The sequence below is a fragment of the Myxocyprinus asiaticus genome, chromosome 5, assembly GCF_019703515.2.
Source record: "Myxocyprinus asiaticus isolate MX2 ecotype Aquarium Trade chromosome 5, UBuf_Myxa_2, whole genome shotgun sequence".
NCBI classification, from domain to species: Eukaryota; Metazoa; Chordata; class Actinopteri; order Cypriniformes; family Catostomidae; genus Myxocyprinus; species Myxocyprinus asiaticus.
In genome coordinates this window covers 28,069,471-28,085,328 of record NC_059348.1, presented here as the reverse complement: position 1 = coordinate 28,085,328, position 15,858 = coordinate 28,069,471, and the positions used below count along the sequence as shown (strand labels likewise).

The following is a 15,858-nucleotide window of genomic DNA, read 5'->3' as shown; positions in this document are numbered from 1 at the left end:
TAAATCTGGCAAAGCTCGGAAAGCTAAAGGCAACATCAGCAGTACACTGTAAATGCGGGAGGGGTTTATCTATCACGGGTTTGGACAATTATTTCCTTATCACGAGGAAGACAGCACTGAAAACAAGCATAAAAACAAAGTCTATCAATCGACTAAGATAACTTGTTTAAAAAGAAATAATAAAGGAATGTTGTTTTGGTAAAAAATAAATATAAAAATACAAATACAAAATTGGCGAGGGGGCATTTAATCCCACACCTGGGCCCACAGGGGTGTTAGGGATATAGGGAAAATAGTTATAGTGCAAAATCTGTCAACTCAGATTTTGCTTTTTTAAAGGGCAATGCTTATTCAAAATAACCGCTTCAGAAAAGGGTTAACCAATTCCTGTTCATTTCAATCACACTGAGCATTTCATAACATGTCAAGTATTATATAAACAAATTAATCTCTATTGTGATTGGACGAGTCAACCTGAGCCCTGTTTAAACATTCTTCATAACAAATCTATTCCCCCTACTTAAGAAAAACAGTGTGTTTTATGGAGCGCCTCAGGCCCCTGCAATAGGGGGCTTTTACCCCCCCAACTGAAAATAACGTAAGTAATTTGACATTTTAAAATAATTATTTTGTCTCAAAGTAAATGTGATAATTTCTAGAATGTTTATTAACTACATAAATTAGCAAAATTGGCATACATTTAATTTAATTTCAGATATTATAATCAATCAAAATCAAACTTTAGACATTGCACGCAATGATCTCATGAATCGGGACATGTTTTTGCAGTGCAGTGACAAACAGGTGTTTAGGAAAGTGCTGTGGTAGTTTTTGTTGCTATTTAGTGTTTTGAGAGAAAATAAAATCAAATATACCTTTTACCCCGCGGGCCTTTATCCCCATTGTACCCTATTTTAATACAAAACCTATGTACAAAAAAATGTATTTATGATTTTTGCATGATCCATTTTGGATAATACTGTATAAAGGTAATTATAATTACTAGACTAGCCCTAAGCCTGAAATAAAACTTTTTTTAAATTTTTTTATTATTATTAATAAAAACACCCTACAATGTCCCTAAAGGGGTATTTTGTCCAACTTGGCTCACTTCTGTCCCCAAACTATAGCTAAGTATGTACACACACAGACAGAAACAAACAATGCTACTACTGGGGTGGAATTCAAACATACAGGTTTCACCATCACCAAAATTGCAAGATTTCTGTTTCTTTCCTTAATTGTTGACTAGACTGAACACGGACTGTCACATGACATTTGCACTCCTTTATCATAAGACATCTGACACCGAGTCAGCAAACATCTAAACTGTTCTTCTGTAAATCCAGTGTACAGATCATTAATATTTTTACTTCGAAACACTCTCCAGGTTGTCACTACAGTATATTTGCACCAGTGTTCCCACCCCAAAGTAAATGGCACATGCCCAAGCAAGAATACACTTTACTTAAGTCTTTGTCAAGAGACAACAGACTCTTCGAACTGGGCTGCAGTATTTTTTTGCTGTTTCAGCATGACTCTCCCTACTGTAATAGCAACAGTTGTTCATAGACAGATCACAAGATCAAACTGATGACAACAGACAAGAAGGTGCAATAGACGGAATATCTTTTTATTGTCTTAAAAATAATTTTCATCTACCTAATAAAGAGCCGTACCTCCATAATGCTTGTGTACCTGTTGGAGAGACAAACACTGACACAAACTGTACACTGAAAAATCTGCACCCGAAAATAGATTGGAGGGAAAAGCAAAAAAGTAAAGGAAATAGATGTACATAAAGATTGTGCACACACGTCCAGTAGAATAGTACTGGGTAACAAACGGCGCTCCCCCTCCTCTATGTCCAATGGCACTTTGGTGTGCATTAGCTCCAACAGACTACTTCATTCACTCAAGGGAAACAAGCCATTTAGGTAGAATTTTGTATGGCCAGGTGGAAGGGTGAACTGATCACTGAAAATTACCAGAGGCGTATAGATCAGGCTGTTGCTATGCATAAAAATAAAATCAGGAGGCATGCAGAAGTTCTTATGCAATCTAATTTTAACATTTAAATATTTAACATAATGAGAAATTAGTGATCATGTCATTACCACTATGGATGGAAAAAAAATTGTCATGCTGTGCAGTTTATAATGTGAAAATACTCATCTATTAATATCTGGTCATCGGTTTAAGAAAGAAGGAAGTGAAAAAAGGAGTCAAATTTAACCTACTGCTAATTCTAAGCATTTCTGACAGTACAGAGGGAACTTAGACAGAAACCAGTCTATAATCTTCATTTCCTTCTGTACTCTTATTACTCTACATAACTTGTAACTTAGCCAAAATGTCTGCTATGGAAAATATGGGATAAATGAATTAAGAAGAAAACTTGCTCTCGGTAACATTTAACAAATGCATTTTAAAGACAATGTAATAGACATTGGAAAACCTTTTTCCATTCTGAAAAAAAAAAAAATAAGACATTCTGAGGTGAGGGAGCACTGTTTGAAACAAAGACAGAAAACAAAACCTTCAAGTTTAAAATAACAGAGACACAATAAAAGGACAAGAAGCCCTGTCTGTACAGATACCTTGAAGGAACAGACAGAGTGGCTGTGTCTCGTTTGGAAGGATGCGTCCTCCGGAGGTCGCATTTGTCGGCCGCATACATCAGAGGCTGTCTCGTTTCATTTTTTATATATATATATTTTATTGGGACTGCAAAAAAGGTTAATAATTGTATAAATGTAAGTGCATATACATAAAAGGCATTGACAATAGATAAAAAATAAGAAAAAGACAGCCTTGATGACGTATGCTGCCGACAAATGCGACCTCCGGAGGACGCAGCCTTCCAAACAAGACAGCCAGTGTGTCTGAAAATTCATCTTCTATTTGGTTAATTAGATGCTGTAAACATGAATGGAAGAGAGATATTCAAACTAGCTTATCTTTGAATCTGTAAGGTCATTACTTACAATGAGAAACATAAAACATTGACATACAATTATAGCCTCTCTTTAAAAAGGAGTTAAAAGAAAAAAAAAAAAACATTATAACACTACCATTGTTTCATTTCAGACCTGTAAAATGTGTACTTAAATGTATATGTTGCTCATAAAGGCTGTCAAGCTTCATTAAATGTCTCCAACAACGCATCATAACGTGCTCGTATAGTGCATTTAAAGGATTCCACTCCACTGCTTAATGTCTCACACACAAGCTCTTCACATCCAGTACTCTGGCTCATTCTCGGTGTACCTAATGACCCACATCAGTCAATCAGAACATTCAAGGAATCATAACCAGTGTCTCCGTACTGAAAGCTACTGTCTCACACTCTACTCCACACCATCTCTGCAAAACATTTTGATCTCATTGATAGGACAAAACCCAAACCAAAGATTATACTAACAGATACACTTATGAAACATAAAAACATTGCCTCACTTTTTGACTGTAATGGATTCATAATAAAACTTAATCAATCTCAAAGAAGGATGTCAAAAGCTAACAATCATTATACTAAATTCAGACTAGTTTTCAAAGTAATTTTCACAAGGTTGTACTGAAGTCTTAATTTCAACTGATATATTACACTGCATCAGTCTTTACAAGCTAGCCAGCCTATTTTTATTGGTTAAAATAAAGCCAGAATAACACTAACTTTGTAAAGATATTTAAAATGGATAAAATTACTCCTGTGTTTGAAAAGTTTTTTATGAACTGACATCCTCAAAAGAGCATATTGGTTGTTTAAGACCAAACCTCATGAAAAAGCTTAAACGCTAATGTTTAGCATTTCAAATAAGGGCTTTTCTATCAAACAATCTGTCAAATTTTACAGTGTTTTTCTCCAAATTGATACTCCCAATTTTAAAATTTTAATGAGAGGTTCCTCCTTTTGTAATTAAAAAAAGATGTATAATTGTGCTTTGAGAGAATTCCATATCATTTAGAATTTTCTTAGACTTAAAAAAATATATAATTTAGCATATTTTTAAGATTTATACATTTAAATTTCATAACAAAATTCCATCAAACTGAATTTTGTATTTTTTTTTAACAAATTCAAATTAATATAACTTTTTACTCAATTCAATTTGATGGAATTTTGATATGAAATTGATGTGTATAAATAATTGTTTTTTTTTTTTTAGTGTAACATGGTTTTGAAGGCTTCATGGAATACCTATTCAAACCAGTGTGATTATCTGATTAATAAAATCTATTGAAGTAAAGCATGCTGTACCAATCACAAGAAAGCTGCTCCTAGACACAGGGGCAGAAGGCACTTTTAAAACCAAGTCAATGAAAATCACTAAACTTTCATGCATTTCCATGCATTGCAATTTTCAGGCAACTCCTGGCCAAGAGCTGTGCAAACTCCAACACTGTCACATTAATTCACCAATTCTTACTATGTCAACATAAAATTTGTCATTTGCTTAAGCTTAATTCAAAAGGATATGATCACTTTCTAAAAATGTGCTTAATTGTCCAGCCGATTTGTGTAAAGATGTACAGACCAGTCAAACCACAAGGGGGAGTGCAGCTACAAAATCACAAACAATCCAAAGGGCTCCTTTACTACAAATATGTGTCCAATCTCTCCTTAATTTAAAGAGGGTAATTACTGTGGGGTCTGTTGTGAATTTTTTGCTTGTGCCTTTTAAATAACCAGCATTGTCCAACAAAATCTTTTTAAGCGAGTGGAGCTTAGAGTAAGTTGCTGTGCGTGTCATTGCTTTGGGATCACCTTTGCCTGCATCACACTGTCTCTGTACTGGAGCTTAAAGGTTCTCTAGAGCTATGCATAAGTCTCACATTACAAAAGTTTTTTAAAAAAAGCATCAAAATCTGCTACAATACTAGCTCACAGAGACCATTAAAGACCCCATGAAATCAAATGAAGAATATAGTGGCTTTTAGTCCATGTCTATTAGCTTTGAAGTTATGCTAGTGTACTCCTTAAAGTTGACAAAATGAATCTTTAGCAGATATGCACATATAAAATGTACAGTCTTTCTCTTTCGGGAAAATGGGCCAAAAATTTTGATGACTCATTTTGCACTACAGATTTCTGTCCAGTTAAATAATCTCTATAATAAGAATGTCCCTCCCCCAATGCCACCTGAAGACTATCAAGTAGCAAATTCTACTTAAACGAATAGTTCACCCAAAAATGAAAATTCTCTCATCATTTACTCACACTTATGCCATTCCAGATGTGTGTGACTTTCTTTTTTCTGCAGAACATAAATGAATATTTTTAGAAGAATATCTCAGCTCTTTTGGTCCTCACAATGGAAGTGAATGAGTACCATAATTTTGAAGATCCAGAAGCACATAAAAGCAGCATAAAAGTAATCCATATAACTCCAGTGGTAAGAAACCGATAAATTTCTTTTTTACTATAATTCTCCACTTTTCCCTTCAATTTCTTTATCTTATGTTTTTGGCTCTTTGTGCCACCTACTGGGCAGGGAGGAGAATTATAGTAAAAAAGGACTTAAATATTGATCTGTTTCTCTCCCCCACCTATTATATCACTTCAGAAAATATAGATTTAACAACTGGAGTCATATGGATTATTTTTATACTGCCTTTATGTGCTTCACAATTTTGGCAACCATTCACTTGCATACTATAGACCTACAGAGCTGATTTTTTTTTTCCTGAAAATCTTCAATTGTGTTCAGCAAAAGAAAGAAAGCCATACACATCTAGGATGGCATGAGGATGAGTAAATAATGAGAATATTTTTATTTTTGTGTGAACTATCCCTTTATGTCTATTGGCTATTTAATATATAATGCACAAGGCCTATAATATGTACCGCCCAAGTTCCTGATTCAATAGGAAATATCTCAACACAGGAGAGAAAACTGTGCTCGTCAAGTGATTTCATGGGGTCTTTATGATCTCAGACTCCAGTTTTTTTTAAAGTATAAAACGGTTAACGCCTGTTTGCTCGGATCATGACAACTAGCTTTTAAGAAAGAGGCAGATTTCAAGCTAACATGACTGAAGTTTACAACCACCACTTCTGATTAAAAAAAAGGTTCACATGCTTGTTTCACATCTTCTTTAGGACAACTCACATAAAAAGGAATCTATTCATACAATTGGCAAAAGCAAACTACCAAACATAATACAAATAAGACGATAACCCACAGCAGTGACATAACAGCTAAAAGATTGATTTTAAGCAGCTGCAACTTTCAGTTCATTCCTCATTTAATCCCTGGCCTGTGTCCTAATATAAAATAGGCAAGAAGTTGCCTGGGTCATATCAGGACTACGGCACTAGTTCAAGATTTCCTGTAATCATTGGATACTTTCCTCTCTAAGAGACAGGATCTCTGGGCTTTAACAAGGCAAACCACTGCAATGTATGCAACCTCTTTGAGACATCTTTTTTGTAAATAATACAGAGTGCTGAAGCTGTGATCTTACCATAATTACTGCAGCTGCTTTTGAATGATACGGAAAACTATGGGCTTACAATAAGCCATACATTTACTTGAGATAATATACTATGCTTATCTGTTTTCTATGATAAACATTAACATTCAGTGTTAGTATATTTTGCTCCGTATAATGTGCTTAGTCATGCTTTATATGCATCTCCTCAGACTTCTCATGTCATGGTGCTCATCTAGGCTGCTGTGCGAGGACCGGGTAGGCCAGGGTTACATTCAGTGAGTCGTTGTGCTGGACCAGGGAGGTGTGTTTGTAGTGCAGGACCAAGTCTTTCAAGGAACCGTAAAGGTTGTAGGGCTCAGCAAATCCAAAACCTGTTGCCGTCTTGTAAATGACACAATGCTTGATCTCTCCATCCACACTTTTGAAAATAAAGACAAAATAGAAGTTAAGGGCGTGTTATGCAAGGTTTTCCATGACTGTGGGAATCCTGTGCAAAGGACGTGTAGGCTGCAGACAAACGTGATGTTGGATGTAGTGATGGTGCATGTGACAGTGTATCAGTAACTCACACAACAGAGCAGGCGAAGGAGCCCTTCTGGGTCTGGCTCTCTCTAATGAGGAAAGTGCCGTCTCGTTTGCCTCTCAGAAGATCCTCTGCCTGTGTGCGTTTAATGTCGCTTATGTACCAGGCGCACTCGATGTGATGCGCTTGATCGTCATCATCATCCAACAGAGAGTAGAAGCTGTAAGGTCATAAGTGGAATTATAACTGTGTCGTACTGCACCTGCTTTATTTGACCATGGTTAAAAACGACAGGATTGGATTTCAGTGATATGAAATGAAACATTTAAGGTAAAATTCCAACTTGTTGTCCACATTTGTATATTTTAATACAGAGTGAATGGAACCTACTCCTCCGATTCATACTTTATACCCAGCCATTCGTTGATCTTCCTTTGCCTGGTGCCTTTCTGGGTCAACCATCTGCAAAAATGTATTGCCATGATCATCGGCACTGATAGTCTGTGAATAAATGTTTTCTAACCAGAATTCAATCCACCACAGTTATCTTGTCCTTACCCAATGTATTGGTCCCTCAGCTTCCTCAGTTGTATGAGGTCTGGTTTCAAGCTGTTCATCCTCTTGTCTATTTCTCGATTGTCTGTGGCTTGGAGCTTCAAGTCTAGTTCCAACTTCCTCTTGCTGTCATGAATCTCTGTCACTCTGGACTTCAGCTTCATAGAATTGCTCTGAATTCTGAATACACAGATAAAAAGTGTCCCCATTATATGTAATGTATGAGCCAATACATTGATTAAATTTAAATACAGATCTGAGAATTATGGGACACCTACAGTAAGTATGACATTTTGGATGTGTATTTAAAGGGATAGTTCAGCCAAAAATGAAAATGCTCTTGTCATTTAATCACCCTCATGCCAACCCAGATGATTATGACATTCTTTCTTCTGCTGAACACAAACAAAGCTTTTTAGAAACATATCTCAGCCCTGTAGGTCCTTTCAATGCAAGTGAATGGTGATCAGACTTTTGTAGCTCCAAAAATCACATAAAGGAAACATAAAAGTAATCCACATGACTCCAGTGTTTTAATCCATGTCTTCAGAAGTGATATAATAGGTGTGGGTGAGAAACAGAACAGCATTTAAGCCCTTTCTTCCCTAAATCTCCACTTTTAACTTTAACTTTCAGATGTGAAATGAAACTAAACAGGCACTAAATGTGACTTTCAGATATAAAAGTGAAAGTGGAGATTCAGAGTGAAAAAAGGACTTCAATTTTGATCTGTTTCTCACCCACACCTACTATATCACTTCTGAAGATATGGATTTAAAGACTGGAGTCTAATGGATTACTTCTATTTCCTTTTTGTGATTTTTATGGCTACAAAGGTATGATCACCATTCACTTGCATTGTATGGACCTACACAGCTGAGATATTCTTCTAAAAATCTTTGTTAGTGTTCTTTTGAAGAAAGAAAGTCATACACATCTGAGAAGGCATGAACTGAGTAAATGATGAGAATTTTTGGGTGAACTATCCCTTTAACCCTCAGAGACCTACTATGTGAATACTGCAACACAAGTTTAAAGCAATTAAATCATGCATATTTTCACTAAATATGGGATAAAACTAAGTTATACAACAGCAGTTCACACTTTGACATAGCACAATAATTTTGGCAGGTGTATATTAACAATTTGTATCTCCCAGCATTCCAAAGTCACACATCATGGTTACTGCCTACTGACACCAATGCTGACTGTTTTAGATCAAATTTAGCAATTACCAAGAACGTATTTGACCTATTAGGGCTCAACAATAAGAATGGCCCACTGGTCCAGAGCATGTGTGAGAGTTTTGGGAGTTTGATGTGCATATCTGTCATGAAAATAATGGATCTAAAAATAAGCTTCATTTTCTACATGCAAGATTACATTTCTAGTTTGTTTGCTATTTTAATTTTGGACATAGAGATTGATTTTTACAACCGGTAGCTTCCCAAAACATTTTAAATGGCAAAAAATGAAAAGACATCATCAATATCAATGTATGGGTCACTGAGCATTAAAAACCAGACTACCTCTCAATCTCCTTGTCATTGCCTTCTCTGTGAAACTTCTCAATGTTCTCTCTGCTGAGGTGCTCCTGGGTCTCACACTGCTCCTCAAAGATCTTTATGGTCTCATTAAAGGCCTCTATGGCTGTTCGTTTCATCTGCAGCTCCTGAGAGAGATTGTGCACATCATCTCCGTTAGTGACTCTGTTAATTAGATCCCAATGTATTTGAAAAAGCTTGAGATGAAATGTGGCCTACTTGAGATGTGCGCGTGTATTCTTCGTACAGTACGTCATATTTGCGACTCTTCTCCTGATACTGCTCGTGATAGACCTTCAGTTGCTCACCTACCGCCTCAATACTGTCCTCTTTCACCACCTGATCCTGCACAGGACAGGGAGATGCGTTCAAAATTCTTGCACAATAGGTGGAGATATTTATACAGAGAATGACATTAATACAAAGACTGTGGGGAAAAGTAAACATTTGCTTCATCCTTTTCTGTAAAGAGTGGAGGCATCACACCTGCTGATATTTAGACACGGGGAAGAGTAGGTGAGAGTCCAGCTTGGCATTGTACTGGGCCAGTGACTCATGCCGGTAGTGGTTGATGAGCTCCACCACAGAGAGAAAAGTTAGAGGTTCGGAGAAGCCATACTTCCCTCCGCGGTGAAAAATCTTGATCAGTTTGTTATTTCCTCCCTTCCTGGAATACACAACGCAACGCTTTGATCGTGTTATGTCCCTTGCTATAGTATCCTCTTAGTATTGTTTCAAATCAAAACAAATGATGCACCAAGACACCTACGCAATGTACAGTATTTATCTCTTATAGACACTAATAGGGCTGGGCAATAGGAAGATGTAATCGGATATTTTTATTTATTTATCTTTTTATCCCCTTTTCTCCCAATTTGGAATGCCCAATTCCCACTACTTAATAGGTCCTTGTAGTTGCGCGGTTACTCACCTCAATCCGGGTGGCGGAGGACAAGTCTCAGTTGCCTCCGCTTCTGAGACAGTCAATCCGGCCATCTTATCACATGGCTCGTTGTGCATGACACCACAGAGACTCCGCATGTGGAGGCTCATGCTACTCTCCACGATCCATGCACAACTTACCACGCACCCCATTGAGAGCAAGAACCACTAATCACGACTACGAGGAGGTTACCCCATGTGACTCTACCCTCCCTTGCAACCAGGCCAATTTGGTTGCGTTAGGAGACCTGGCTGGAGTCACTCAGCACACCCTGGATTCGAACTCGTGACTCCAGGGGTGGTAGTCAGCGTCAATACTTGCTGTGCTACCCAGGCCCGACATAATCGGATATTGACGATATCTTAAAAGTTTGATGATGCCGATTGCGACACTCATTGACAGACGATGATAGACAATATAATGGCAAAACCATGGATCTGGGAAGTTATATATTAAACAGTATATTTATAATAATATAGTATATACAGGTATATATTTATATATTAAACAGTAGCCCAGGGTGTGAAACTAGCACCCGCCAAATGCGACGAGGCTAAATCCAGTTCGCGAGCTCCTCGTCCAAATGCAGGAATGTCATGAGCGGGTAATTTTGCACATCTACCCGCAACAGGCGGGCGACCTGTAAGATGTCTCGGAGTGACACATGACAAGAAATGCTGTTAGACACAAAGACACTTGCTTGAAGAAACACACTTGATTATATTTTTAAGAACAGACAAAAGAAAAGCCATCAGTGCCCGTGTCTGAATCACTATTTGTTCAGAGGCGTGCAGCGCAAGCTGTAAAAGGTCTTGTGTCTCGTGGTACAGGCTCATGTTAAGAGTTATCACTCTTTTTTTCTCGGTTTCATTCGTCTGAAAACTGTTTGCAAGAATAATGTCGTCTATGAGAGTGCTGCAAATGATCTCCGATCATCTCAGGAGGTGCTGTGAGTTTAGTTCGCTTTACTTCAACGGAGCAGTTCCCAGTTAACATGCATTGTGAATGCAACTCTGCAGGTTCATTAATACAAATGTATTTTTATTAAAGAAATAAAAGACGAAAGAGATACAAGACACATTCACCTTGAACCTAATATTTTGTTCTATTTTATTTTCTTTAGGCAGCATTAACTGTATTACCAAAATGCAATACAAACACAAATTCGATAAGAACACACATTTGGCAGCATTATTTTGCATTATAATATTAGCATTATTATATTGTTTTTCATGTTTCAATAAATTAATTTAATTTTTAAAGCAAAACCAATAAAGCAAAAATATTCACCAACCCTCAGCAGGTGGGGTTGACGATGTAATCTGATATTGCAAAATTATTTAAGCCGATTATCGATAAAATATTTGTTACTATCGCCCAGCCCTACACACTACATGGCCAAAAGTATGTGGACACCCCCTTCTAACTAATGGGTTTGGCTAGGCCTCTTAATTCCAGTAAAGACAAATATTATGATATGCCATACAATTATATTCTAGAGAATTGTGTGCTTCCAACAGTTTGGGGAGGGTCTTTTTCTGTTCCAGCATGATAATGCTCCTGCACACAAAGTGAGATCTATAATGAAATGATTTACTGAGACTGGCCTTTACTAAGTTCAGACCTGAACCCCATTGAGGACCTTTGAGATGAATTGAAAAGCTGACTGCAAGCATCACCCAACATCACTGCCTGACCTCACTGATGCTCTTGTGTCTGAATGGGAAAAAATCCCTGCAGCCATGTTCCAGATTTCCCAGAAGAGTGGAAGCTGTTTGGGAGGACCAACCCCCCATTAATGCCAATGGTTTTGAAATTCAATACTCAACAAGTGCATATGGGTGTGGTGTTTGTTTGGGTGTCCACATACTTTGGAACATACATAGTCTAAGGGGTCGCTCACCTGAGGGTCAAGGTGTACTCTCCCTGCACTTTGCTTGACGCATCCCGCACCAAGAATGTACCATCAGGAGTGTCTCTCATTTTCTCATTCACCTCCTCTCTAAAACATAAAATCAAGCCAATGACATAGACGCACATCTCACAAAAATTTGTGATGATATTAATGGCAATGATTTACCTGGAAATGTCTCCCCAGTACCATTCAGCTTCAGTCAGTATGCTGTTGTTTCCATTGGTTACAGATGAGGCCATGGTTTTGGCTTTGGGAGGTTTAGGAGGGAGAGCTGAACAAACAAGGCAAATAAGATAAACATTTACGATTAAAATAAACAGAATCGTTATTCATCACTAGATGAATAGAGTCGTTGGAATTTTTTTGCCATGAGATTCATACGACGTCACCATGGATCCACACCATATTAAATTACAGTGACAGTCTCCTTGAAGAAACCAGCTTTGCTCAAGGGCACAAGTGATAGCTCAGGGACTGCCCTTTGAGAGGGTATGACCAGCAACCTTTCAGTTATCACTTCTCTTCTCTAATAGTGTTAATGTCTACACAACAGTGTAGGTTAAGCTTGTACTATTTCACTTTGCCAGTAAATTAACAATGAACTGACTGCAATTTACTGATCATAAAAAAAAAAAAAAAAATGTCTACAGCTCACAACTTTTATTTCAGTTTATATAAAAAAAACATCAGCAAGAGCACTAGCTCTAACACTAACTAAGTTGTTCTGATAAATTAAAGTAACTTAAAAGGAATATCCCGTGTTTTTCACAATAATTTTGACATTTCTCAGTGTGCATAAACAAATGGGACATGCGTTTACAGTGAATATACTTATAAAGGAAGCATAGCAGGAAAGCCAGCAGCATTGCAAAATAAACATTTAAAATACGCAACTAGGTTTACAAAGAAAAATGTAAATAACATGCTGTCCATTGAGGTGACTCACCAGGAGGAGTTGGCTCCTGTTCCCAAATTCTCTCCAAAAGAAGTCTCTCAATTGCAACTGCAGGAAAACCCTCATCTTCCTCTGGCCTGTGAATCAAACACAGAAATAAAGAATTCTAAAGGTTTGCAGGTATGCTCAAGTTCAGCAATATATTCCTACAAAACTTGGATCAAGCCAATAGGAGAACACAAGAATAAGGACACCACACTCACCCGCTCACAAGGCCCCTGATCAGCAGAGGGCCAAAGATTTGGCAGAGGGTGTGAACGTCCAGACCGTTCTGCTCTGCGCACTGGCACACCTTTTCCAGGTGTCTGAGCAAATACTGCAGTGTCAGAAGGTTCTGCAGAGGAACTGCAGGGTTCTCCAGTGCCTGCAACAGCTGCTCTCGTCTCCTCACTGAAGGAACATCTGTTTATCAATAGAAAACTGTAACATTTTACCTAACAATACCATATCAATATTCTGACAGCACTATTGCCACATTCATATATTTGTGAAAGAAAACATACTGCAGCATTAGGTTAATGAACACTATTTCTATTGGACCAAAATGCAAACTCAGAATGAGCCAAGAATATACAGTACAGCCATCTTTACACTGCATATTAGGGCTGCACAAAATGATTGAAAAAATAATTGAGATTACAATTACTGCTGTCGCAATTATGAAATGGTGAAACGTGTCAATTACAGCATTCCATTTAGGTGTACTCCTACTGCAGCAAAATTACACAAATATACAGTATTTTTGGGCCGTTCTGTGCATGAATGCAAAGGCAAATCAGAGGCATTTAAATCAGTCTAAAGATATATCAGTAATGCTCACTATCTAAATTATACAGTGTATAATTTATTCAAAATGCAAATAACACTTTTTTTTATGCAATTAAAATTATAATGCAATTCACAGTTCTCAGCTTGTTTTGATGCATTGCCCACATAAAGAAAATGGCATGCAGCTGCACCAAACAAAATAAGTATTTGAATGTAAATTCTATTAATCAAAATGAATAATCAGGTAACACTTTACAATAAGGTTCCATTTGTTAACATTAGTTAACATGAACGTACAATTAACAATATTTATTAATATTTATTAATATTAGTTAATTTCAACATATACATTTTTAAAATCAAAAGTTGCATTAGTTAACATTAGTTAATGCAATATGAACTAACATGAACTGAGCAATTGTATTTTTATTAACTAACATTAACAACAATTAATAAATGCTGTAAAGCATTTATTATTAATTGTTTGTTCATTATACCTAATGCATTAACTAATGTTAACGAATGGAACCTTATTGTACAGTGTTACAATAATCATAATTACAACAGCAAAAGGAAATAATCAGCAATTATGATTTTCGTCATAATTATGCAGCCGTACTACATAGTAGGCATATAAATCTTAAGTGGCATATATACAAAGAAAAAACTATTTACAAAGATGGTCTAATGCTGCACAGAACTTACATAAACGTATGTTCACAGCAATTACAAATGCATAAATAATGTTATGAGATTAAGGTTTTAAATATGAAATTATGTATATAGAAATTAGGGCTGTCAAATTATTAAAACAATTTTAATCGATTAATTGCATGCATATATAAATATATCCTCATATATAAACGTTTGCTGAGAAAGCCCCTTAAATAATACTAATTTAATCTACAGTATGATGATTAATTATGAATAATTGTATTAAAATAATTATACATCTAATATATATTATAAAAATAATAATTCAGATAATTAAAATGCATTACATTATGTTGGCAAATGAGTAAAGCATTGATAAGACAATACAAAAGTGGCTTTAGAAGACAATATATTGTTTATTTCTATATTACTGAACATAAGCTTATCACTGACCTACAGTGCACAGCAGTCCATTTTACAATTGAATTTGTCAGTCTGTAAAAGATAGATTTATATTCACTGAGCACTTTATTAGGAACACCTGTACATCTTTTTATTCATGAGATTATCTAATCAGCCAATCATATGGCAGCAGTGCAATGCATAAAATCATACAGATATGGGTCAGGAGCTACTGTTAATGTCCACATCAACCATCAGAATGGGGAAAAATGTGATCTCAGTGATTTGGAGCGTGGCATGATTGTTGGTGCCAGATGGGTTTGTTTTTGATTATTTCTGGAACTGCTGATCTGGGATTTTCACGCACAACAGTCTCTAGAATTTATTCTGAATGGTGCCAAAAACAAAAAACATCCAGTGAGTGGCAGTTCTGTGGAAGGAAATGCCTTGTTGATGAGAGAGGTCAACAGAGAATGGCCAGACTGGTTCGAGCTGACATAAAGGCTACGGTAACTCAGATAACCGTTCTGTACAATTGCAGTGAGAAGAATAGCATCTCAGAATGAATACATCGAGCCTCGAGGCGGATGGGCTACAACAGCAGAATACTACATTGGGCACTTTATTAGGACCATAGTGTTCCTAATAAAGTTCTCTGTGAGTGTATATAAGAGCTTTTCTAAGGACAAGTCAATGTACACCTGCATCAGATGGACACTTTTCTCACTTTAATTGCGCTGTGTCATAACCACAGCGTTTTAAGGTTGCTGTCAAGCGTGTCAAGTTCAATGTAGCTTGAAACTTAGAAAAGCACATCTCGAGATCCCTACATTCGGAATTGCACTCTGTTCAGCTGTGTTTGAACGCAAGAGTGCATTCTCATCTTGTGCTGTCGCTAGTGTTAAGAAACCTGAGTTTGGTTTGTTCTCTGTCCAGCTGCGCATTGCCTATAGAGCTGGAGTTTCGCTTGCTGCCCCCTGCTGAAAACAGGTGGTACTTCAATCTTGAATTAATCCGATGGTAGGAATTCCATATTACACATTATTTTTGGAATAATTAATCACACTGAATTAACACATTAAATCAACAGACTTAATAGAAATATAAAAATAATGAAAATATTAAATCATAATTTTAAATATGGAACTATAATATACTGTA

General features: G+C 36.7%; 1 protein-coding gene across 8 annotated transcripts in view; it reads right to left on the bottom strand.

Moving 5' to 3' along the window:
• Positions 1-5,246: 5,246 nt before the first annotated feature.
• The window catches only part of LOC127440526 (phosphatidylinositol 3-kinase regulatory subunit beta-like), a 35,554-nt gene continuing 24,942 nt past the window's right edge, over positions 5,247-15,858 (bottom strand). For 7 of the 8 annotated variants that reach the window (XM_051697162.1, XM_051697164.1, XM_051697166.1 and 4 more), the window contains 11 exons: positions 13,077-13,275; positions 12,865-12,950; positions 12,084-12,189; positions 11,907-12,005; positions 9,547-9,727; positions 9,280-9,405; positions 9,046-9,188; positions 7,520-7,696; positions 7,352-7,423; positions 7,008-7,181; positions 5,247-6,856 (listed from right to left, as the gene is read on the bottom strand). In XM_051697162.1, coding sequence (XP_051553122.1) covers positions 6,667-6,856; positions 7,008-7,181; positions 7,352-7,423; positions 7,520-7,696; positions 9,046-9,188; positions 9,280-9,405; positions 9,547-9,727; positions 11,907-12,005; positions 12,084-12,189; positions 12,865-12,950; positions 13,077-13,275 — 1,553 coding nt within the window. In that variant the 3' untranslated portion in view covers positions 5,247-6,666. The remainder of the gene's footprint in view (positions 6,857-7,007; positions 7,182-7,351; positions 7,424-7,519; positions 7,697-9,045; positions 9,189-9,279; positions 9,406-9,546; positions 9,728-11,906; positions 12,006-12,083; positions 12,190-12,864; positions 12,951-13,076; positions 13,276-15,858) is intronic. The other variant, XM_051697165.1, reaches the window with a different exon arrangement.